At 49.8% G+C, this 26,326-nt stretch overlaps 1 protein-coding gene across 3 annotated transcripts in view; it reads right to left on the bottom strand.

The window, feature by feature from the left end:
- The window catches only part of AdamTS-A (ADAM metallopeptidase with thrombospondin type 1 motif A), a 379,851-nt gene that overhangs the window by 121,133 nt on the left and 232,392 nt on the right, over positions 1 to 26,326 (bottom strand). For all 3 annotated transcript variants that reach the window (XM_055069149.1, XM_055069148.1, XM_050175991.2), the window contains exon 3: positions 22,629 to 22,779. In XM_055069149.1, coding sequence (XP_054925124.1) covers positions 22,629 to 22,779 — 151 coding nt within the window. The remainder of the gene's footprint in view (positions 1 to 22,628; positions 22,780 to 26,326) is intronic.

Below are 26,326 nucleotides of genomic sequence, written 5' to 3' on the forward strand. Positions count from 1 at the left end.
GTCACACCCTTGCGGAGTACTGTATGCCAGAAAGCTGACAAAGGCTGAAGCGTCCATACGGTGAAAGGACTGTGCAAAACAGTCCCAACTCAGCGGCTGGCCGACGGCTGTGTAGAACACTTTCAGGCTCTCATTACACGTTCGTCTGCAGGCCCCCCGCTGACAGGTCTTCGGGCACAAGAGCTGTTAGATGATGTGCCAGAAAAACATCTGGCATAAATAACGCCGCTCAAGAAGGCGTTCACGGTAAGCCACGTCCATAACAGGCTTCAAACACCTGTTCAAACTTCACCTTGCCTCGATAAAGGGCAAAAGGCAACGAACTCAGCTCAATGAAGGAAGAAAGAAAGTTGGTTTAGTTGCGTGACTGATAGATTAATTGATTCATTCATTCAATTCATCCACCGATTGCTCAATTGACTGATTGCTCAATTGACTGATTGCTCAATTGACTGATTGCTCAATTGACTGATTGCTCGATTGACTGACTGCTCGATTGATTGATTGCTCGATTGATTGATTGATTGATTGATTGATTGATTGATTGATTGATTGATTGATTGATTGATTGATTGATTGATTGATTGATTGATTGATTGATTGATTGATTGATTGATTGATTGATTGATTGATTGATTGTCCAAAGCCCAAAGCAACACTGTGGTTATGAGGCACGCCGTAGGGGAGTCACTGCCAACACCACGTCGCATGAAAGTTCATCGAACCGGAAACAGCAGCAGGTGGGGTGCAGGTCCGGGAGGATATATACCTCGCATCGCGATGAAGCCGACGCAAAGCGCGGCACTACGCATGTGCACGAACGAGGGTACACGAAAGGCGTGACGTACGATTCTTTCGAGGAAGTGACTCCGAATGTCTTGTCCAGTGTTGCGCAAAAGGCAGTCCTGGGACGAGCAATGACTTTCTGAGCTGCTCCTTGCGATGGCAACCTGGCTGACATTCAGAGGACAATGTACGCAGTTTGTGAGAGCCGACGCTCGAAACGCGTAAAAGCGGCTCCACATTCTCCGTATCGTAGAAAAGAGAGAGAGAGAGAAAGAAAGACAGAAAAGAAAAGAAAGGAAGAGTAAGGCTACACGCAACATTTATAGACAAGAAAGTTGCCAATACGCGCTAGCTCTGGTCTGAATATTTCTTTGAAAATCCGTTTCAACGTTTCGAGACGCGTGGATAGTTTCAAAGGTAGAAATATTTTACGCGTTCGGCTTTTTTCTGCAGGTTCCCTATCGGTTCACCTCGTCAAAGCCGCAGATCAGTTAAAGAAAAGGGAGGGATTCAGTAGTGAATGCTCATGATCTCGTGAAGTGAAAGCCGTGGCAATTCAAAAAGAAGCAATGAAAGAGCTACGATTGCCTTAGCCGGATAAACTGCCCGCTTACTGTGATAACGTATTCCTTTAGACCCTGTCGGTCTTATGACTTTTCATCCCCTGCTGATGCTCGCCCACTTGTTTGCCAAAGTCTACCACCTGCTTCAGGTGCAGTAATTCAAGAAAGGAGCGAAGAGGGAACTACAATTTCCTTAGATAAAGTTCGTGCTGACACTAACAACAATGTAGTCATTTAGGCAATTTCGGTCATATTCACTGGTGCTTAGACGACGTCCGTCCACAATATATTCACGTTCGTCAATGCCTGCAGCTGCTCCAGGGGCAGCAAAACAGGACAAAAGGTGAGGCTGATAATCGAGCTCAATCCGATTTCTGCATTGATAGTCTATAGTTCGTCTGTTTGATTGCTTAGTCCAGTCTTTATCAAGATGCACACCGACACGAACGTGTGCTGCGGCCAACGCTAAGTTTTGCGAAATATACTGACCGATGTACTTGGCCCCATTTCTACAACTTAACAGAAAGATTAAGAAAAAAAAGCAGTGTCGAAGCTTCGGCAAGCAAAACTGTGAAAACTTGCGAACAGAGAGAGAGAGAGAATTTTCAGTGACAGAATGGTGGAAAGGTCGGCCAGCGTTTGCGTACAAAAGTCCAGTCGGTGCAGCGGAAGATCTTACTGGTTTTCTACGGTTGTCGCCCCCAAGTATTCGGTTCAAATGAAGTGAAATCGGCTTCTGTAAAAATTTACCAGACCGCCAAAAAAAAAAAAAGCACACATTGTATCAAGTCGAGGCGGTCGTGTTTCCCGTCTGAATATTAACGGTCTTCGAGACGCAGCAAGAAACGCCAGTCTCAAACAGCGCATCCAACGTTTTCGGGCAGCGATCTAATTTCCGGAACTTTCGCAGTTCGCTCCCGCGTCGATTCATTATTTCCCGAAGGACCCCGTGCAACGGTGTGACCTCGGGCCGACCGCGTGTCTAGGAAAACATTCAACGCGCGAGGCGGCAAGTTCCGAACCGCTTCGTTCCGACGGGGGATCCACGCAATCTATTCGAACCGCTTCGGCGTGTCGGGACCAACACGAACCCATAAGTTATAGCCGCTGTAGCAATCCGGAGGCGCCCGACAGAGAAAAAGAACGGTCCACGACGAACAAGATGCCGAAAGGGGTTTCACAATCCTACTATGCACACCCAGCAGCGAAGAGGCGTTTTGCAAAAACCGCTAGCGGGACAAACGCGTTCCGCAAGGCGTTGAGAGAGATCCGGCCGGGAGGTTGGGGGAGGGGGGGTAGGAGAGGGGGGGGCAACCGCATAACGTATATCGTCTTTGAGGCACCACCGTACATCAAACGGCACCAAACGAGTTAGCGACGGCGCAGATGGGCACCGAGCCGTTCATTTGCGCGTTTCAAACTATGGTACAAGTCGACAGCTCGGGAACCGCCGCTCATTGGTCGGGCACTCGGGGCAGCAAACGAAGGCGACGGACAGCGGCGAAGGCGACGAGACGATGCCACAAGTCGAAAATTTACAACCAACCAGCTCTGGTCTATATACTACTCCTCGAGGCTATTTTTCTTTTTCTTTTTGCGAGTCAGTGCAGAGGTACGCAGGAAAGGTCGCGGTGCGAGCCGTCGTTACAGGCAATGCAGTTCAACCTCGCGCGAACCGCTAGAAAGAACGCCACCTGTAGTACGCAGACCAGTAAAGACCGCAGACGCCATAGTTTGGTGCAATAAAGCCTGGCAGGCTACTCTGCGACCATTCTGCTGTCACGGGAATGGTAGTCTGTATACGTGCAGTTGTCTCGTCTTCATACTTGTGGGTTGAAATGTTCTCGTGGCGTTATTATTGCTTAGCTTTCTATTTACAAGTACTCGGAGCTTTCAAACACGCGACGAGGCAGTTAAAGTCTCTGCGAACGCGCGTAATCTTTGAGAATCGTTGCACTTATAACGCAACGTGTCATTGAAAATTATCGATCTGCAAAATCACAAAGCCGTCTGGAGCCAGAAGAGCGAAGTTAAGGCAAATCCATGCGCTATACCCATCCTTCCCTTGCTGGCTGAACCGCCGCACTGTATACGACTTTCGCATAGACTAGCGTCAAAGTCCACTCTGGTAATTTTTATAGGAACCTCTGTAGCACAGACGAAGTCGGTGAGTGCCCTGTATGCACGCGCGCACGCGCACACACACGCGCACACACACACACACACACACACACACACACGCACGCACGCACACACACACACACACACACGCACACACACACACACACACACACACACGCACGCACACGCACTTCCACGCACGCACGTACACACACACTATACCACTGCTGCTACTATACCGAGGTCACATCGTCCTTGTTCGGCGAACCGTTAGTTGTCCGGCGTGCGGCGAACGCACCGGAAGCTGCCGCGGCTCCATAACTTTCAAGCGAGGCGCCGATGCCGTTCCGCGGGCTCCCACCTTACCGAATGCCGATCACGCACCGCTTGCCAAGAGTGCGTCGTCGTCTCCGGGCCGCAGCCGCACGTAACCGGGAGCCCATATACACAGCGGCGGCGACGGCGTCCGCGAACGGTCCGCGCCGAGCGCGCCTCCGAGACAAACGATGCCGAATGGAACGCATTTATCCCGACGCGGTTCGGCGAAAGAAAAGCGGACGACGTCCGAAAGGAACGTCCGCGAACGAGGGGTCAACGCACGGGCCGGTTACAGGGCTACGTAGGGGTGCCAGGATGAAACGGTCGCGACCCCCCGGACGACCGGGAACCCCGGCACTCGCGGCAGGCCGAGATAATCGTATCGTGTATAAAGCGCGCTGGAGGTATTTGGGAGGAGACATCGTGTAGACTCAATGAATGGAAGGTGCTACAGCTTAGAGTCAAAGAGAGAGAGGAGAAGACACAAAAAAGGGCCGTCGTGTTCTGCAATCGGTGTATATAGGAAGGAAAGCCCGTTGTGGTCGTTATAGTCTTGGCTGCCGTGCTCACCGGACACGCACGCCGTGTCAATTTGTCGCGGTTGAGCACGCGCATCCGTTGCCTTGACACCACGACGTGTTTGGTCAGTCGGTGCAGAGCGCACGCTGTGTTGTGTAATTCTGGGGGACGTTTTTGCGTCTCAGTGCGCGGAATTCGCGTCGAGAACCGCCGGTGGCAGGTACAGCCGTGTAGACAGACCACCGCGGCACTCCCTGTATACGTGTCTCTACGTTACATCGGCAGGCAAATGTCGGGACTAATCGGTATGCCGGTTTACGCGTCCGTATTAATTTCGACCATCACCCGGGGTTCTTTGAGGAACGCCTAAATCCAAGTACAGAGGAGCATTATTGCGCTCCTGCAGCTTCACCGAAATGCGGCCGGAAATGAACACGTGACCGAGCTCAGCAGCGCAACGCCACTATATATCCCTAAGAGTGACGTTTTGCTATTGCCGGTTCTGTCGTAATAAAGAAGTACGTCAGGTTCACGACAAATCTTTCCCGTATTTCGCAAAGTCGTCGCCTTCTCTCTCTTTTGGAGCCTTCGCTATAGCAGCGCAAACACTTTCCAGCGTCGGCGAACATACTTCAACGGTGCGTACACAACATCAAGGAGTGCGCAAAGAGCCCCCTGCAGTACTTGGAAAGTTATAACGGTCTATATGGATCGCTCCCAAAAGAAAAGTCGATACCAACTGCCACGCGAAGCACGCTATAAGTAACTATATCTTCTCGCGGTACGGTGCTCGTGGAAGTGCAGTGTCGCTGCGTGAAAATGGATCACGCGCAGCCAACAAAAAGACAGCGCGTCTTCGTAAGAGTAATGCTCCCTATACAGGAAGTGGGAGAGGCATAAAGGAGAGATGCCTAGAACTGCACCACTATACAGTCGATCGAGTCTCCTCTGCTCCAAGATGAAAGAATGGCTCGCAGACCACGGTGCCCAAACGTCGCCCGTCGAAGATTCATTACGCGGAGGAAGACGAAAGCGAAAGACATTCGCACATGGGATGCGCTTTCGCTTTCAAACAAGGCGCACGCAAGAGACGTACACTTTATGTCCAAGCGACAGCCATAAATTCAGACTCGCGACGTGAAAGCGAAGCCCTGGTAGCACTTGCCAACTTCCAAAAGGCCGCATCGGTTGAAATAAAAATCTCGACAGTCCGGCGAAAACGCATCGCTCTCTAAAAGCGAAAGTCCCGGGAAAACAAGTAGGAGAGAAAACGAGCGGTGGTTTATACCCCTGAAGGCGTCCATTAAGGCCAAAAGCGTATAACGCTTCGAAGGCAAACGGCATACAAGTTTGTCAGTGCCGTATCGTTCTCGAAACTGATGACTTTTCCCTAGCTTATCGCGCTCTATGGCGCTCACGAAAAAAGCTGCAGCGCTCAAGTAATATGATTCTAGTGTACAAAATCCAAACAAGACAGAACGTTGCAGGAACATGGAGGCTTGAAATGGTTAACAGAGGTTGAACAAGGAACGTGGTTGAAGCCAACGTTTCGACAAGGCGACCTGTTTTCCTCAGGGCAGCTCTTTCCGGCCTTACGAAGACCAGTCTCCTTGTCGAAACGCTGACCTCAGCGACATTGCTTTGTTAAACTGTTACCCGTCACTACAACGAATGAAAGGCACTTCTAGATCACTCACATACCCATGTACACAGAGCAGCACACCTGTACAAAGTGCTAGTCAACGTTCTCATCTTTCTTTCTTTCTTTCTTTCTTTCTTTCTTTTTCTTTCTTTCTTTCTTTCTTTCTCTCCATCACTCGCGCACGCTCTATATAGACTATGCAAGTGACTAAGACTCCTAATTAGCCCACAAGGGGCTGAATTGACTTCCACACGTAGGTCGAAATTCTATTAGTAACCTTTGAAGACTACGCATATGTTTCTTGTATTGCTTAGTTCCTTTGTTGGGTAATTTTCGCCATCGAGACAGTGGCTTTGAGCCGCCTACAGTGTAGCCGCAATATCGCAGACGGCAGGACCACTACCATAATGGTCGCGAGCATGAAACCCGCCAGTGCAAGCGCGTTTTTATAACCATACAGCGATCAGTCCAAGATGAAACCCTGCTGCTAAGCCCCCGCCCCTTACCATTTTCGAAATCATCCCGGCAACACTTTGAATTTGCGAACGTATTACCAAACAATGTATCCCTCCAACTTTTTTTACTTTCAATCGTTTACAAGGAGGAGAGAAAGGGTACCCGATTGAGAGAGACATATGCCCCGTACCATAATCATCTATGGTCACATGGGTTTATATACGAACATACACGTTTTCATACAAGATTCCATGTGGTAATATAGTGTTATGATAAGGGCATACGGCGCAAACGGGCTTTTTGAACGGCGACGGGTTTCTCGGAACGCACGTATCACTGTGGTGGGTCTAAGTCTCCGTAGGCAACCGTAATGCACAGGCTTCGGCGTACTCGTACGCGTTTAATCGGCAGGACAGAAAGCTGCGCGGACAGACCTACTTTCGGGGTTACAGTTTCTCTAGCGGTGTCCTATTCCCAGTTTTGAGCGAATGCCGACGTAGCGCTGTTTAGAGCAGGGCCCTCCGCACTCGCGCCCCCCCCCCTCTCTACCCCCCCCCCCCCCCCCACACACACACCTAGTGGACATCGCCCATAGTAAATGTCAGTGACACGGCACACATGCAAGTGCGTCCCGCAGACACAACATCTATTGCGTTATACCGCTGCCTGTGCTCGCAGTGCGAAATGCGAACCCCCGAGCTGTCGTTCCAAACGTAAAAAGAAGCCATAGTTCAGCTGTGTGCGTCCACATTACACGTACAGACCGCACCGACACGCTCGACTTACGGAGAGCTATTTGCAAACATGGTACGCCGGTCGTACGACGTTCAGCGCCATCCCTCTCCCCTACATCAGCTGAGTTAGCTGAGAGCAGACGAAAATGAAATGCCGAGAGAGCAGACGACGATAAGAAGATCGCGCGCGTCGGCGCGCGAGAAAGCGCGAGCGTCGAAGCAGACGACAACGCCAGACGGATAGGCTCGCTCGAGCAGACGATGCATTCCAGCGGTGCATATGCGAGATAAGGCAGACGGATGCGTCGCGCTTCGAAGAGCCACCGTGGCTTTAAGCTCGGCGCGTTTGTCTTTTCAAGCAGCGCCGCGTCGCATTAGCCCACTTTGCGGAGGCCTCCAAAACGGATAACGATCGCGTTCCTTCTTTCGAGGACCTCCGCACTCGCAGGCACAATCCAGCACGGTTTTTAGCGACTCTTGTCACTTTCGGTGGAGGCTCTAGAAGGCGCTCGAAGTTTCGAAATGTTCGCGACGTCGGTTCGAGTTTTGGCGCGACGATTGGTTCTTGCTCGTCGAGCTGGAAAAGCACTTAACAGCTTCGTAAAAGGACGCGCGACGGGCAATAGGAGTTCCATTTGGAAGCTCTTTATCTGGACTTTATCGGCGGTGCTGCTTTGAGGTGCAAGTCGAAATGCCTTAAGGGCATTGAGTTTAGAAGACACTTAGGTTTGATCACTTTTGATGCCACACGTAGGATCGCAAAAGAAATCACCGTTTATTTGGCAGCAATCTTGCGTAGAAATAAATTGACAGCAGCTTCGAGCGAGGACGTGTTCCTGATGTCTACTGCTGCGCTTATTTCTTCCTACTGTAAGCAAAAGCGAGAGAAACTGGTCCATCGCTCGTCACTGCAAGCACTTCTCTGCATCGACTGTTGTAGTGAAGCATTGCGTCGTTGCATTTGCGAAGAAATTTCGCTTGGTTTGTTTTATAAATGACGCCGCGCAGACACACCTACGACATGCGCCAGGGACATAATGACACTCAGGCAGGAACGGGCACACTACTTGTTTATTCAGAGCACATGCGGTGGTTTTGTTCTGGTTATCATTTTCAATTTTCAACAGTTTTCCAGCAGTATAACACGTCGTTCTCAAGTGCAGCACCTCCCCCCTCCCCCCGCACTTTTTGTTAGAGCGAAAGATTTATTCCTGCGAATCAACTCATACAAGAGGTAGACATATACAAATCTTGAACGCCAGCCCAGTAAACGGTTGACGCTCAAACGATGCGAGCTTTTAACTATCCTAATTCACCATCTTCAAGCTTCCTTTCCTTTGCACCTATCGTCATTCACGCCACTTTCTTATAAAGTAATGAAATTTCCATACAACTCTATTGTTTTTGGTTATCTTGCAAGACGAAAGACACCAGACGGCGAAACACCGGTGCCAATATCACGCATGGTTGCGTCCTCTCCCCCGTAGTAACGTTTCTTCTCAATACACACCTAATCACGGTGAAGCCGACACTACAGGGGCGAAAGGGTGCGGCGTAGACTGTACATGCTCGGTAGCTTCAGGTCAGCACAGCTTTTGCTTGCACCGATTGACAATCCATAGTCGCTGTTAACATGCGTTCCTTTAGAGAACCAACGTAAACGTGTATTCTACCTGTCTTTACGGCATGAAAGCACCATCTCGCGCTTTCTTGCCTTGAAGCAGCGCGTATTTCCCCGAGGCCCAGTGGAAGTTGGGAAAAGTATCACCTACACCAGCCTCTTGTAACTCTCATAACACGGAAAGAAAGAAAGAAAGAAAGAAAGAAAGAAAGAAAGAAAGAAAGAAAGAAAGAAAGAAAGAAAGAAAGAAAGAAAGAAAGAAAGAAACCGTTTACTAAGCAGCCTTGTTCTAATCAACATCGTGGCACCGTCGCATCGTGCCCGGTTGGCGTCAACCATGCTGAATGATCCCGAACAGTTTAGCCATCGCGACAACACCGCAACACACGAGCACTGCACATCAGCGCAGATAGATGAACATGCGCCTTTCGGAGCTATCGTACGATGATATATCCGCGCCGACTCGCCAAGTTTTCAAGCGGCAGGAACGTACAAACACGAAAAGACGATGAGACCATTTTTTTTAATGCGTCACGAAGCGAGTCCTCGCACTGCGACAGCGACTAATGAGCAACGGGCCGGCGTCCAGCTTAGCAGCCCCGCGCTATCTCTGGTCCATTACCCGGCCAGCATTCGAGTAAAACGATACACTGCGAGCAACGGGACTGCACCGGACCGCCCAGTGTAAAGCGACACTGTTCCCTGTTAAAAGACAGAACGGATAAAGAAAAAGAGACGCGAAATATGAGCCGGGGGTTTTTCCTGCCCTCTTCGCTCGCAGCATCCTTGAGTCACAACTGCGGGGAGGTCCCGCCTGCGTCGAGCAGACGACGCTGCAGTGCGGAGAAACAGAACGCGCAGGAAACCTAACGCATGCCTGCAGCCCCAGCTTGGGCAGTGCGCGACAACCCTCGATGGGGCTTTGTCACTGGAAACCCCGGCTGAGCTGAAGAGAAAGCCCGCCCACGGTTTCGCATCCTGCAGACTGGCGCCATTGAACACATATAGTTTCATTAAAAAAAAAAAAAGTTTCTCAAGGGAACGCTGGTGCTAGTAGCTACGGAAACTGGAACGATGGACTAGCTGCACGTTGATCTTCATAAAATTAATCCTCCCGACTTCAAGCGGCTTTGCAACTTTGCGAATTGATAATTGTCGACAAAATATTGCGCTACAGACGCAACGGTTTCCAGTGACTGTCGCATTTGACAATTTATCTCAGTGGCCTTGTAATTTCCTCAATGCCTGCCAATAAACAATACCAGCACACCTTGAACATACGCGCAGACTAGTTGCCTTGCTGTGTGTAGAAAACTCAGTGGTTGGAAGTTTAGAAAGGCATGGCGTAATAAATAACGTCACAATACGGTTTTAAGCCACAAGCACAGAGAGACTAATACACGAACAACCTTCATTCCAGTAGTGATTGAACGATCGCTGCGCCCTCTAGTTTCCTCTAGAGGTTTTTGTAGAAAAATATGATCGAACAGACCAGGCGGCGTAATTACGCTAAGCTGCGGGGTTTCTTATAAAAACCACCAGAGGGATCTCAAGTAAATTAATTTAATTATTGGGCTTTACGTGCCAAAATTACTTTCTGATTATGAGGCACGCCGTAGTGGAGGACTCCGGAAATTTCGACCACCTGGGGTTCTTTAACGTGCACCTAAATCTAAGCACACGGGTGTTTTCGCATTTCACCCCCATCGAAATGCGGCCGCCGTGGCCGGGATTCGATCCCGCGACCTCGTTCTCAGCAGCCCAACACCATAGCCACTGAGCAACCACGGCGGAGGATCTGAAGTGAAGGTGCAACAACGACGGCGGACGAACAGGGAACAGACACACACACAAAGGGCACCTCCACTATTTTATACAGGAAGCGTCGTGTGTGTGCGTTCCTTCTTCGTCCACCGTCGTTGTCGCGCCTTCACTTCAGATCATGCTTAACCAACACGCCAAACTATCCATCCTAACACCAGAGAGAGTTCCGGCGAGAGCTAGAGGCTTCAGAATGGCTTCAGAATAGGTAGGCGTTTGGATAACTTATTTGCCCTTACTCGGTGAATGAAATATCGAGAGTAGAAAGGTGACCGTTATATGTGGCCTTTTTGGACGTTACAGGAGCGTATGACCACAACATTTTGTAGAATATTGTGGAAGGGGAAGGCGTAGGCGGCGACTGTCTACAGCTTTTCGGATAGATTTACCTAGAAAATACCGTTTGCGGTGAATGCGAATCGATGAAGAGCGAGGCGAAAGTTGACATCAACAAGGGACTGAGGTAGGGGTGCCCTTTATCCCTACTTGTGTTTATGATGCACATGGTCAGGATGGAAAGGGTGCTAGAAGGCTGTACTATCGGGTTTAATCTCTCATTTAAACAGGCGGGCACAGTGGAAGAGCAGCAGCTTCCAGGTTTGTTGTATGCGTACGCCATTGTATTGCTAGCTGACAATCAAAGTGATATGCAACGTCTGTAGAGAAGAAGATAAGTTAGGTCTGAAATTTAGCGTTAAGATATCGGGTGTTATGGTATTCAATGGAAACAGCGAACTTGCATTGACAATACAAGGCCAGGAAACACCTCGCGTAAAATAATATAAGTACCTTGGTATATGAATAAACGAAGGCAGTAGATATATGGAAACACAGGAAAAAACAATAACAGTAAAGGGAAGAGAAATGCGGCCATAATGAAACAAAGAGCGCTATGGGGATACAATAGGTACGATGTGCTCCGGGGTATATGGAAAGGTGCAAGGGTTCCAGGACTTACTTTTGGAAATGCGGTTGTTCGTCTTAAATTAGGGGTAAAATCAGGAATCGATGCCAACCAAAGGTAAGTGGGACGCCTCGCATTCGGCGCTCACGGGAAGACAACGAATTAAGCTCCGCAGGGTGAAATGGGCTGGACAAGTTTTGAAGTAAGGGAAGCTCACAGTAGAATTAATCATGAAGAACGACTGAGGAATATGGAAGAAAGTGAATGGGCTGGGACAGTGTTCAGGTATTTATACAGGAATAACATTGATTAACAGTGGAGGAAAAGAACTAGGAAGCTTACCGGCAAGTATGCGGCCTGTAGGGTGGGCAACACAGCAGCTAAGGACGTCAAGCGGAAAGTCAGAGAAGCTGCAATAATCTTATGGGTGGCGGCAACGGAAAAGAAACCTGCCATGAGTAACTTCTTAAGAGTAAAACACGAAATCAGGAAAGAAACAATTTATGACAACTCCAAGGGAAGCTCATTACTTTTCGAAGCGAGATCGGGATGCCTTAGAACACGCACCTATAAAGCGAGATATAAGAAGGAAGAAGAAGCATGTGCTTGCTGAAGTAAAGCTAGGGAAACGATGGAGCATGTTGTATTAGAATGTGAAGATATCTACCCAGCGGTCCATTTGGGAATCACTGGCCTCCTTTAAGCCCTTGGGTTCAGCAAGAGCAGGGGGAAAGTAAACATCTGCGCAATACAGATTAGTAAGAGGCGATTGGAAGATTGGTGGAAGAAAAGTAGGGAAACGACAAACGACGGGGGCGTACAAAACCAAAGTTTACAATAGGGGTTCAGAAACTTTGGTTCTGAGAATTGATCGCGGTTTCTTTTTCTCTTATTTTTTAGCATAGGTAAGATATTAGGCAGTAAAATAACATGAGCTTTGTGGCGGAACTCACCGCCCCGTTCGGAAGGGGACGCTCATAACATCCATCCATCCATCCATCCATCCAGGCATGGCGGTTCAGCGAGCGTGGTTATAGCATGGGAATCATGGGTGGTGCATGAAAGCTTCGTCTTTGTGGCTTCTAACGGCTTTGCGATGGATTTTGCGAACTGATAATTTCCACCATACATTGCATTACAAATGCGACAATTATCAATGATTGTACACGTGCCCTGAGGCTTATCGCCTTGCTGTGTTATGAAAGCTACGATGTCTTCGAAATTTGTACGGTAAACCGTAATAAATAACGCCGCAAGAACGTCTGATGCCGCAAGTATGAAGATTAGGACAAATCCGTGTGGTATACCTGTTGTTGTTACGGTCGCCAAACGACAGCAGCGAGATAGTTACCCCGAATAGCACACGCCTTCAGGCGCCAATTAATTGTGTCCATCGAAAGTTTCCTTTAACCATATTCACTGCATCTTGAGAACCACGAAAAGTGTACAGCTGCAGAACGGATCAAGAATTTTCCATTTTTCAGTGAGCTTTGATAAGTCAACCGAAGATGGAGTTTATGCGAAAACTCTCTATAGTAGCGTCAGATATGAGAAAATCAAATATTTTATGTACGGCGTACTTGAAAAGCACCTATCCGGCTTGAAAAATGTGCCTGACGTACAGAACATTGCGCCGAAATTCGGGCTAGTTGGTTTTTCGTGATTACCAAAGACCAGCGCGTAAAAAAACAAGAGACGAACGTAAAGAGCTATACGCAGCGCTGTGTATGCCTCTTCTACGTTCGTCCCTTGTTTTCTACGCGCTGTTATTCGAAACGATCACGTAAATCTCTGAGAGAAAGAAAGAAGGAAGTGTGCCTGCTTCGTGGCGACATAATGGTTGCGCGAGCAAACACCCAGCACGTCTACATTCCAACTCGTTTTACTAAAACACTTCACACATATCATTCAAACTAGTAGGTAAGGTCCGATAAACAAGTGTTTCAACATGTTCGCGACACATTTCAAGTATAATTATTTCCATCCGTACCGTTGATATTGATGTTTTATCTTCGCGCGCACAATTGTGCAGGCAGCGCCTCATGGAGGCAGAGTTTCTGCCCAAAACTATCAGAAAACACACACACACACACACACACACTGGCCGGGCAGACGACACGGCCTGACCGCGGTTTCGCATCCCTCAGACTGGCGCCATCGAACGGTGCAGACGGCCTTGTTTGGCGGCGCCTCTACAGCCAGACCCAGGCCGCTCCCCCCATGCAAGGACGCCAGCTGGGGCGGTGACGTCACGCGCTGCTTTATTTTGTTCGCTGCCTAAGCGGTGTAAAAAAGAACCCTTTTCTTGGGCAAAACGCCACGCCTCGGGAAGAGCTGATTTCCAGATCCTCGCGGCCGGGTTACGCGAGGTGCCAAGGCTGCGCGAGCGCCGTCGTAAACGAAGACGACGCGTAATGGGTTAGCCGAGCCAGGCGTGTGGGAAACAGACCCGAGATTGTTTGAACGCCCGCCGGTACGCTTGCTTCACTTGCTTTTTATCGCGAGCAGCGGATTTAAATTTGCGACGGACGCGGTTTCGCACGTGCCAGCTGCTTGGTCTCAAGTATGTGGCCTTCGAAGGACGGCTCTGCGGGTGGCAGGCTGAAAGCCACACTGATGCGTTATGTAGAAATGAACCCTTGAATAAACGCCTGCCTTCAACAGCGCGTGGAACACTACTCTGGAGCTTGCGCTGATGCTTAGACCTGCACGGACACCAGCATCTTGCGCTATCTAAGATAAGACGCGAGGTATATGACATAGTAATTATCAGATCGGAGCTATGGCTACACACCTGGAAGACCAGGCGTGTCACATCAACGTGAAAGCACTTTCCTTTCGAAACCAAAGTAATGCATGCGTGCGTTGGACAAAAACATCACCTGGCGTGTCCCAACAGTTGCGGCAAACTGTTGTTCAAATGAAGCAGCTGCTCTTGGAAAGTTGTTTTGCTCTGAACCTTACAATCCCAATGAGAAACTCACGTATCCAGACGCGCAAGACATGCACTAAAGAAAGATATTTCAAATATAAGCTTTCAACGCTTTAATTCTCCGAGATGGCGGTCACTACGAACTTCCATTCCCGTATCGTTCTGCTTGCCCTCAAATATCCTTTCATAGTAACTCTGAAACCCTCCCCCTAAGCGTCCTACACAACCCAACAATGCAGCTTTCGGACATAAAAACAAAATAAGAATGGTCAATTCAGCTCATTGCTCGGCCAGTTGGTGTTAAAAGAACTCGCATGGGTACCGTCATCTTCTTACGGTTACATCCTCTACCTTTGCCACCAAAACATCTCCACACTGTACCACAGCCAATGCGAGTTCATGCCTTTCACGATGGCCGGAGTGACCTGCATGCACATATATCCAGTGGCCATGCGTGCGCGAACGTGAAGGTTGAAGCGCAAGCGTCCACACACCCGACACCGAGCTCGCAGCTACGACAAGGCGGTACACGAGGTAACCAAGCACGAGGTTTGCACAGCGTAAGTGCGGCTCGAAATTCGAGGCCCGCGACAGTGAACAACGAGCCGTGAGAAACCGCACGGCCGCGTCAATGTGCGAACGCGTATAAGCGAGCGACATTCCTGGCGCAAGCGGTGTGCGTTTACACACAGCGAGCGCGTAGACGCAGTCACGCAGCGAGTGATACAATCATGCCGTAAAAAAAAAAAAAATGCAACGAAAACGCTATACGTACCGGATAGACTCGTGTAAGGGCCGCACCAGTGTAGAGGTCGCACCCCCAACTTGGCAGTCCAAAATTTGTAAGAAAAAAAAATTCAACAGTGAAGCAATAGCGTGGTTCAGTGCCCCGATGCCGCGCGTGCGCATTGGCGAATTTTCGAGCGCTGTGTACTTCCGCGTGCGGCTACCAGATGGCGAGAGCTTTCGCGTTGCCTTCTGATGCAATGGTACATCCGGGGCGTACACAAGTCGCCGGCTGCGCCGGCACCATTTTGACCAAAAGGTTCAGTCCCGTGCAAGAGCCGCACTTCGTCGAAATTGTGAAAAAAGAAAAAACAAGATGTGGCCATTACACGAGTACATGTGGTAGTACCGTCCGGATTTTCCGGACAGTGATCACCCTCACCTACGCTAGCTCACAATATGGTCAAAAGACAATCGGTTCTTATAACAGCGAGGAATGGGGAGTCAAAATGAAATCAAAAGGTGCAGCCTATATAGGCCGCGTGTTCGACCAACTCTCCGTTCAGGAGCTGCGCGGGAGCACTCTCTCTTTCTTTCTTTTCTGACAGCGCGGTCTCTAAACTTTTGCTCGAGACTGTACACTTCAAGCGGCGTTCGTTTCTTTGTTTTTTGGAGCCCTGCAACCCACTTTGTCCACTTCCATTCCGCCTACCTTCTCCCGATTTCTTTTGCCTACAGCGGCGCTTCAATCTTTGTGTTCGCGTCCTCCACCGACACGCATTCGAAATTGAATCGACGTCGTTCAGCTGACGGGCCAGTAGGCAGTGGTGAGGAGACGGGCGTGCCAGAAGCGGAAGCGGAGCCGAATTGCGGCGCTTTTGTCACGCCTGCCAGGCCACGGCGCCAGCAGTCGCGCCGCGATTACCGAGCACGCCGCCGCCTCTAGCGGCTAGGGAAGCCGCTTACTTTCTCCGCGCGAAGCGTACGCGACGCGACAGTTTTCTACAACGCGAGTGGAGAGGGGGAAGCACTGGAGGTGCGCGCGCTGCGCACCGGAGCGGCAGTACCACGACGAAGCACCTTTTTAAAACGAAAAGCGTGGTATTTCTCGTGAAGCGAAAAAAATCTTGCGTCCGTCCGGCGTCAACATCCGACGGTACAAAAACCCACGTGACCAAGTGATGACGTCACGTTGCCAGCGCTGGAACTGCAGCGGCTCACACTGCGAGATACCTACGGTGATGTAAAGTGAATGAAGGTGAATTATAGCGTGGATTAAGGTTCGTGCAAATTTGAGCAAGGTGGATTCAGGTGGAGTCCTAACTTTAGGCGATAACTTCGCCTTCAAATCACGTAAGGATACTTAACTGCCTCAACTGTTTCGTTCTCCAGACCAATCGATTCCGTTGTTAACCATATAGATCATTTGATTAATCGATCATTCAGCACTTTATATATTTCTTATTAACGCTCATTCCGAACGACTGTTCAAGAAAGATCTCTCTATTCTGCTTGGCTTTCATTTATCATAATTACGTATTTCTAAAGCCATACCCCTAATAAGGTTCTAACATCCGCCCGACACTTGACCAATCCACTTGAGTAGGTGGGTGCCACTGCATTTATTGTCATCATCATCATCACCATCATCACCACCATGTGGTGAATGCTCTGTCAAAGCGACACTAAAGACACAGCACAACGTTCGCTTTCACTGGTAAGTATTGTTTCAAAATTTCATTTCCTTTCATTCGGGAACGAAAAGTTCGTTAATAATCGAGATATATACACGTCCCACGTTTAAATTTCGTGCAGAAGCCAAGCTTCATTATATGTCAGTGAAACGTCACGAGACATCTGCTCGTTTTGGGTCGTTTTGGCGCAATAAAATTTCCCGAAACTCGCTATGTTGACCGATTTCTTCAGCATGCCACTAGCACTTGTTATCCTCTCAGTAGTTAAGTTGACCCGAGTAGACGTTGTCAAATTTCATAACGTAACGCTTAACTCGTGCGGGCAGTTCAGGATGGCGTCGCCACTCGCTTTTCATTAGAGTATTAGCTTGTCCGTAAACGCAATATACAGTTTGCGGAATACCGGGTAGAGGCGCATTGTAGGAAACAATGCTGGTAGGTACGTGTTGTAATGCCGAATTTAACCGGAGAGCTCAAAAAGCTAACACTGCAGTGTCCGATCACGTTCTTCTTGATAACCGGTGTAAAGCGTTAGTAGCGGCATAGTTTGCGACTTTTCGCGATTTTCGCTAGACGAGAACACACGCCACACACACACACAAAAAAAAACATGTTGAAAACTCAATTGTAGTTGGACAAAGCATCATCAGGTGTCGCCACCATTTTTGCCGCAGCTGTGCATAGCTCCGGCAACCCAGGGGACAAATTAAAACTCTCTAATAACGTCTCCTCAGGTGCCCCAAGCCTCCTTTCAAGGCAAGAGACTGGTGCAGCAGTTAGTTAAAGACTGTTGCAGCAATTCAAGTTATCATAGCTCTATTGCGCACGTTAGAATATATTGGGCACGCTAGTCCGTAAACGCATTACCTTTTGCGGAATACCGGATTACAGCTGGGCGCCCTGCAGTAGCAACGCAAGTGGCGCCATCTTGGGTCACATAGTTTAACCAGAGAGTACACTGCTATCATTACCAACCATGTTCTACTTAACTGCCGGTGAAAATGTCAGCAGCGTCATAATAGTGAAAACGCAGACCTTCTGTTAAATGCGCATTTTTACATTAAAACCACGTGACGCTAAAAGGAACAACTTCAATCCGCAAAGCTTACCCTGAAGAAAAAGTACACCTAGGTGAGTGACCAACCTATTTCAACACAGTCGAAGGAGCAGAACCCTCTTCTCTCGTTACAGCTAAAACGCGCCGCCGCCGTTCGACACAAAGGCTACAAGACAGCCAGCTCACCCTTCCTATCCGGAAGCCTGCGTGCAACTTGACACTAAGGACCCCGGTACGCGCCCGACCGCTTTCTGTGGCATCGAAGGAAAAGTGGTCTTTGTTTGAGCCGCGGCGACACAACCATGGCATCACTGGTGGACCTTTGTTCGAGGACAGCGAGGAGAGCGGGTCTCTTTCTTTTTGCTCTTCGTCTTTCGCACGGTTCAGCCGACGAAGCGCGCGAACTTGTTTTCGCGGCGCAGCGTCAGCGGCCCACCAACGAAGAAGGCAGTTCGTGCACCGGAAACCGGCGGGCGGCCGTTCCGCGTTGCGCACGGCGGCACAGCTCCTTGGAAAAGCGCGCTGGCGCCGGGCGACGCCGCATTAAGCTCGGCGAAAGGGAAAAGGCAGTCGAGCGACGAGCCGGATCGAGCGACGGCGATCGCAGAAGCAGACAAAAAAAAAAAAAAAACGCACGAGACGAAGGCACACTGGTTAAATAACTTACGCCCTCAAAAGCGAAAAAGAGTAAATCGGTCCGTAACTCACACCCTTACACCCATTTTGAGCGAACGGATGGAAAAGTGTGAGTTATAGATCGATTTGCACCCTTTTTCGCTGTTAAGGGTGTAAATTATTTTACGCTACACGTGACGTCATGACGTGGCGTCTACAATTTGTCTTTCTTTTTTCAAGTTATACTAATGTCCGAACCCTCTAAACCCAAGAAAGAAATACTAGGAAGCATCAGAGTGCCCCCAAAAAGTTATTACGATACTTGTTTCTAGCAACCAAATTTCCTTTCGCTACCAACGAGGGAAGACTCATGACGTCATCATACATTGATTCAAATTCTTTCCTACGTTCGCTACGTTTGCCACACGCGAGCCCAACCAGAAGAAACGCGCACGGCCCTCTAGTTGGTTGTTATGGATATTATTTTATGAGAAACGTCATTATATCTATACAGCCTTGCTGCTGCTCCACGACGTCACTTAATTTTGTTCGGTGTCATGACGACACCATAACTACATGACGCACGGTTTATCATTTCGAGACCAACTTTCATGTCAAATTATGATAGAACTATTTCCCAACCGTCATATGCTAGCCAAGTGCAAAAAAAAAAAAAGAAAACTTGTATAGTTTCTACAACTTCGAAGGTAAAAGTCAGTACTTGTTCGAAAGCAACGCGACAAAAAAGCAAAGCGCCAAAGTCGCCAAGACCACGGCAGATGACAACGAAAAGAAACCCCCCGGTGTCGTCCAAAACGAGGTTCTCACCTGCGGCGCGCGTCGACTGACGAAGAGATTAGGTGATTCAGACAGAAACAAATACAAGAGATTAAGGAAGCCCTTCCTAAGTGCCGCAGCGCTCTGCGTATATGAGGCAGCCCCGAGAGAGAGATGACACATGTACTACCGGCGGCCAGGGAAGGGGAGGGGAGCGAGAGAAGCCGGAAACTGAATTTTAAATAGAAATTGCTCCTCGCCTCGCACGCCGCGCCTTCCTTAGCGTGTGGAGCCTCATACTGGCGTGTCTTCGTCGTCGTCTGCACTTTACTCTGCGATTAATGCACCATCCTTCGTGTTTTTTTTTTTTTTTTTTAATGCCGTCTGCTCCTCTCGCACACGACAGACGCGGTAGACCCTTGTGTCGTCTGCTTTTCCCGCACCCGTGCTTGGCGTCGCTGGCACGACTTTTCTTATTTCGCGGGGAATTCTTTTGCTTCGCGCTCGTTGGTACTCGATTTATTAACGACGACTTCGCCTTCTCCGGCTTATTCGGACGTCCCCCGCCTCCTTTCCGTGGCGTCTCGCCACCTTTTCGACTACGGCTCTCCTCGGAAGCTTATTTGGCTCGCGCCTCGCATTAAGACAGCCAGTCTTTCGCACGCACCCGGCTGCGGTGTCGACGAACGCACGCCAGCTGCAGACGACACGCATGCTCTACGTGGTCGTCTGCTCTGGGGAAAAAGCAAAACCAGAATAACGTCCACGACGCGCGTGATACGGAGATACGGCACGCTCGAGTCCGCGAAGGAGGGCGAGGATTGCGCATAGCATGCAAAGAAACGGGACTGGCAACGCGGGCGAAGAAGTATGCGGACGCATTAATTCCGCTGGTGCAGTGACGAAGGCTGCCGTTCTCTTCTTAACTTGTACAATCCCCGCGTACGCGTTTCAGGTGCCAAAAAGCGATTTTGACGACTGAACAAAAAATGCAATAGATACGGTGGAATATATGAGCGGCGCGATCAACTTATTATTGCGGAGGCAGTATAGACATGTAACGACAGATCGCTTTGCCAGTCTATACGCTAATAAACGTCGTACAAAAGGTAGGCTGCTTCGCTACCAAATACATAAACAAACCGTGAAACAGTCCAACTTCACTCGCACGTCAATGGTATCACACGAGAAAAAGAAATGTGCTAAGCGTCGTAATCAAAGAACGCAAAAATACTCGCGAGTCACCCCGCTATTGCAATGACTCCGGGACCGACCCACGCGCCTCGATCCGCCTCCTTGATAGCTTCAGGTGCGTCTGGCGGTTTCACGTCGTTGTGTTAAGGGGTTCGTTAGGTGAATGCGCCACGCGGTATAATTTCGGGCGTGTAGCGGGCGTGGGAGAGCCAGAGAGAAAGAGTCTGAAAAGCAGGGCGCTTCCTCTCCCACTTACCCAACTCGCATCGTGATTTTGTTGCGGCAAATTCCCAGAGCGTCGTATAAACGTACTTGCAAGGCGCTGTATATAGTTGCACGGAGTTTCACGTGGTTCCACAGCATTCACTGACTGCGCCCAACATAAGTCGTTCAGCGGTAACGTCAAGACAGACGTTCTTTTTAAGTTGGCTGAAATATAGAGGAGAGACGGGAGGAAAACTGAAAAGAAAGGAGGGAAACGGGAAATTCCTAAACGCGCATGCGCCTACAAGGAAACGTCAGATGGTGAAAGGCGATCGAGACACGCCCAATGAATCTTCAAGAAACACCCAAAGCGCCTTTAGTGCGTCGTGCACCATCGAACAGGAGGTCGGTGTTCTGGTATCTTCCCCGTGTGAATAAAAGCCAATCGTGTTCGTGTGCTCCAGAGAGATTGTCTCCGTACATCAAGCTGAAGAGTCGCACGCAGGTGTTTGACAATCTCGACGCAACCGTGGACAGCACACGGAGCACGTCAGCCATTCCTATTAGGGCAAAGTGTGGGCCCTTGCTAAAGCTACTTTACGCCTGACTACCTCAATGCGAGGTAACTTTCCTGCGTAAGTTGTAGCTTGCAGTTGCGCTTACAGCTGCCCCGGGGTTATTTAGCTTCGGCAGCGGAAGCTGATGCGCAGCACGACCATGAAGCGCCAGTGCAGAACCAGCGACTGGTTTCAACAGAACGTCCCACAGACGGCTGGGAACCGAGGCCCCGTACGCAGAAAAAGAACCCAACAGAAACCGAAACTATGCGTTCATTTAATTCCTGCCCTGTGTTCACCGCTTGCAGACGGCAATTGTTGAGGAATGAGACGTAATAACGCAAAGACGCAGTGCGGAATCCCGCCGGGTGGAGGAAGATCATTGCGAGGGGGAAAAATTTCCGTGTAAATCGGACTGACCCCTGTGTGGTGGTCATGCGGACTTCGAGCATGTCCTGTGGGGCTGCGCCTCTGCCCAAGAGGAAATGATGAAGCTCATTAGGGCCCAGGACCAGACCTCAAATCCTGGCAGTCCGAGGGCTCCGGAGAGGGGCGTTAGGTTTCACCTGATGGTCCCCGAGTGGGCTTGGCCAGGTGACGTCCAGTTTACTCGCGTCTATTGTGGACCACTCACTTACTCATCCATGTAAGTGTGGCCCGAAACTACAATTGAAACCCATACGAATTTGCTTAGTGCCATGTATGGGTTTCCTTTGGAGCTTTGTGCTGCACTCGAGTGGACGGCAATATTTTCCCTTTAAGGAGACGAAACACGGAATTCGTCCTTAAGCTGCAATTAGTAGGTTATTTGTAGATTAGAACCTGATGTTGTTATATGGAAAGAGCAGCTAATTTCACTTAATAAAGTCTCATCAACTAATATTATGCGGGATACGCTATTAGCCACTACAGCCTGTAACAAGTGCGAAGTACCCCTTTCATTCTGCTAGACGGGGTACTTCGCACTTGCTCCTACAAGTGAAAGAATCGTAGCGTATAACATGGTTTCTTTCCATCCGAACGGTGAGCAGGTGCGTAGGCAGTATATTTGTTTTTTTCAGAGGCAAGGGAGGGGGGGGGGGGGTGGCACGCCCTTACTTAAGCACCCTTACTTAAGCTCCACCCCCACCCCCGCGGGCTACGCCACTGACGGTGAGTACACAGGGATACAGGTGGGGGAAAAAAATGTCGCACATATGTATGCACTAGGACTTTGGGCCATCTCGGCGGTGAGCGATTGGAATTCTGTGGACAGTACACCCCACCGTAAGCCGAATAGCTTCGTAGCCACGCGACTGAAAGAAATGTCGCGTATGCGATAGATTTGTAAAGACGGTGAAGCGTCACTGAAATTGCAGCAGTCCTGGAAGCGAACACACGCACTCACCAGAGGAGTGGTCCTGTGTGCTGTTGCTGGTCGCTGATTGGCCGCCTCGGTGGTGCCTGAGCACGTGAGCGCCTCGCTGGTCCTGCTCCTCGCCGCCACCGACGGGCTCCACGGTGAACATGCCCCTCGAAGGAGAGTAGATGTAGCCAGTCTGCGAGGGAAAAGAGTGCGAAGCGTCGAGTCAGACAATCAGCAGCCGGACAGATACATGGACTTCACCGTTCTAAGCATTTACACCTACAGCACGGGAGTCGTGGGCACAACAGCGGTCTGTAGGTTTGGCTAAGTTGCGACATGTGGGAAGACTTTGACAATGCTGGAGAATCAACGCGCACTTTTCGATAGTTACACCACCTAGCAACCGTGGTCGCCGCTGCGGCCTAAAGATGGTGGTTAGACAGCTAGCAGATCTCCGCATGGGGACGTCTTTGACGTCGGTAACGCAGGGTAATCTGCACTGACAGGCATGAAGAATTTGGGTATACGACGCACTCGTGGAAAAGGGTTCCGATATCGGCAAGCTCGACATCGTGCTCCCACACTTGGACATGTCACCGTTCGCTCATACAGGCAAGCCAATGAGACAAGTGTTCTGACGAGTTTAGTTCGGGGGCAAAAAAACAACACATTAGCTCACAAAACTAACTAGAATGCCGCTGGAAACGAGAAACCTACAAACATTCCGCTAATGGCATCACCATGTTCTATTTATCTTCAGAAGAGGCACCACTCATATCACGACAGCTATGTGATATATGTGTACTGTGCAGTTGACATTATCAATCTCTTTTGCATATTAGCGAATGCAATATTGACATTAATAATAATTTTATTGTTCTTCAAGGGCAGTACCACATTCACTGTCACCCCTAAGCACGCAGTTCTTGAGGGCAGGGCAGACGAGAAAAATATGTGCACAGAGCCACTTGTCGTGAACATTACCTGGCGGGTCGAACGCGGGTTGAGATGAAATATTACGCGTTCTAGTTTAACTGTGTCGTCGAATGAAACGACGACCAATCTTTGTGCGCTGCCGAACAAGTGTGCTCGCCGAAACTTGCCTCCTTGAAGCACACATATTGCCTTCTACAGAAAAAAGTGCCCGATCGTGACCTTGGCAGGAGTGGGGATCCGGCCCTTTCTCCGTGCCCCATCAAAATAAAGAAGGGTTGCGCAAAAGGCCTTGTGGTGGTGTTTTGGCCTGCTTGTCAGCGTTGACACTGTTGATATTGCACGTAGATTAGATACGCAGAGATCTCGCAGCATTAAAACTAATAGATAAGAAAAACCAACTGGCCAGTGTCACCAAATGTAGTGGCATCGCCAATCCGTTCACCCAACCCTACCATTGTTGCCTTGGATCACGCGCTTGCAGCGTCCGCTAATGGAGAGCTCGTTCACTTTACGCCGCGTCAGTTCTCCGTCACACCTGAACATATCCGATAGTAAACGGGCTTACAAAGAATTCTCACAAGCGTGAGAGCCGAGGCATTGCGATAAAGCTGTCAAATATTGTGCATATCCAGAGTCTATACGTGGGACCTTTCTTAAGTACTCCATGGAAAAACACTAAAACCCTAAAGTGATTAGCAAGAGTTGCGGTGGCACCTGACTGCGCTTCTAAATCTTTTCGGACCAATCGAGGCACATTCTCAGCTGGAACTGCTCTCGCTGCGCTCCTCCAGAGAGTTTGCATAGATCCGATAAGGCTTTTCTTGGAGCAGGCAGTACACGCGCGAACACGTGTGCGTTGCGGCTCGGAGAACCCGGCGCGGGCCGCTCGAACCCGAGACGAGATTCCGGGGCTGCAGCCACGACTCTGCACATTTCTGCACATCAAAAGCCGCGCGCGCACCCCTTCCAAAAAAGCCGAAAAGACGCGGCAAAAGAACAAGAAACGAGGTGCCACAGTCCCCCCCCCCCCCCCCCCCCCCCCCGCCAGCCCCCAAGTGAACACGCCTTATGCTTTAGAGACAAGAAGAAGCCGAGAACCTTCCACTTCCCTCGCTCCCCAGAAGCCGAGGAATCCTTTCGACTTGTCCCCAGCCGCCGCCTCCAGACGAATGCACTGCCGCCGCGGATCAAAGGAAAGCAGTGTAAGCGGGTAGGTACGACTCCGTTCCTGCACTGCAGCCGATTCTATATATGCGCACGTTGGCCGCGAGGGACAGCGCCGGGAGACTGATGCCTCCAGCTGATATGCGCTTGCCCCGCAAAGCACCGCCGCTGGCGCCCCGGAAGCTTCCTTTCTCGTCTCTCTCTCTCTCTCTCTCTCTCTCTCTCTCTTTATGCGGGGCTATCCGCGGAGGCACCACCGTATAAGTAAGCACTGTGTGCACATGCTACGGCGACGAGCACGCGGGCGCGGCAGTTTATAAGTACCTCTCGCTGGGCGCACTTTGGGGACTTTGCCCGCCCCCGTTTCTCCCGCACAGAACGGTGCGGCTCGGAAGCTGCGGAGGCGGGGGTTGTGCTTAGCTTTCATTTCGAACGCTCCAGTGGTCGCAGCCGCCGCCGCCACAGCGACGATGGGCGCGCGCACCAAATATAGCACGGCGAGTAAAGCCGCCCCAAGATTGGTGAACGCGAGCTTCCTTCGGTTTTCTTTCTTCTTTTTTCTTCTTCTAAAGGAATATGAAACGAAAGTATCAGGTCGAGTTATAGATTGAACCATTACGCACGCACCTGCGATAGTAATTGCAGTTTGATAGCTACCGGATTGAGTCCCCGTCTGTGATCCGGACTGAGCGACCGAATGAGATCCCCAGTGGACTTTCCCTTCTTTTAATCTTTGCGCCCCCTTTTCCCTTTCCCCCAGTGTAAGGTAGCCAACCGGGCTCATTCCTGGTTAACCTCCCTACCTTTCATTTATCATTTGCTCTCTCTGGAGCGAGAACAGAGCCTTTCAGGGCGAGAGAATCGATACTAGCGAAAGCTAGTATAGACGCGAGCTCATACATGGTTCGTGACTGGGTCCGCAGTCTGCGTGAGAAGCTCACGGGGAGTCCAACATGTGAAAGAGCTTAGTATTTCTTGAGCCTGCGCATGGCAGTGTGGAATTCAGATTTGCTACCTGCCCGTATATATAGCTTGCGTTATAGTGCCCCTGTGCATCCTCCAACACGCCCTCAGTGCTAACTCTCTCCCTCTTTTCCTCTATGTATTCCCCTTTCCCCCACCCCCCGTGCAGGGTAGCAAACCGGGTGCTCGTTTGGATGACCTTCCTGCCTTTCCTGTCCTTGCTCTCTCTCTCTCTTGCATCCACGTCCTGCGTCCATAATTTTGAAGTACTAGCAAATCGAGAAGCCGCGTAAACAAAGACAAAAAATAACGACAGCACGAAAGAGGTTTCGCATCCAGCGACGAATCCATACTCGTGATAACCGAGTGAAAAAGCGGTCCTTGCAAAAAAGCAAGAAAGAAAAAAAAAAGCTATGTACGCGTGATCATATGGCGCACTGACGTCATTGTGGCCACCACGTTCGGGCACCAGCACGATGAAATCGTGCGTCTCCAACCTCACATGATAACTATAGTGTACACACGACCCCCAATAGGGTTGTAAGGGTATTTTTTTTTAAGTCCTTTTTGAGAGAGAGTAGATTACGAATCTAACAGTTCCAGAAGCGAATCGAATCAAATATCGAATACCGTTAGAATAGTTTTGGAATGAGGGACCGCAGTTTTCACCGTTAATA

The sequence above is a fragment of the Dermacentor andersoni genome, chromosome 9 (assembly GCF_023375885.2).
Source record: "Dermacentor andersoni chromosome 9, qqDerAnde1_hic_scaffold, whole genome shotgun sequence".
NCBI classification, from domain to species: Eukaryota; Metazoa; Arthropoda; class Arachnida; order Ixodida; family Ixodidae; genus Dermacentor; species Dermacentor andersoni.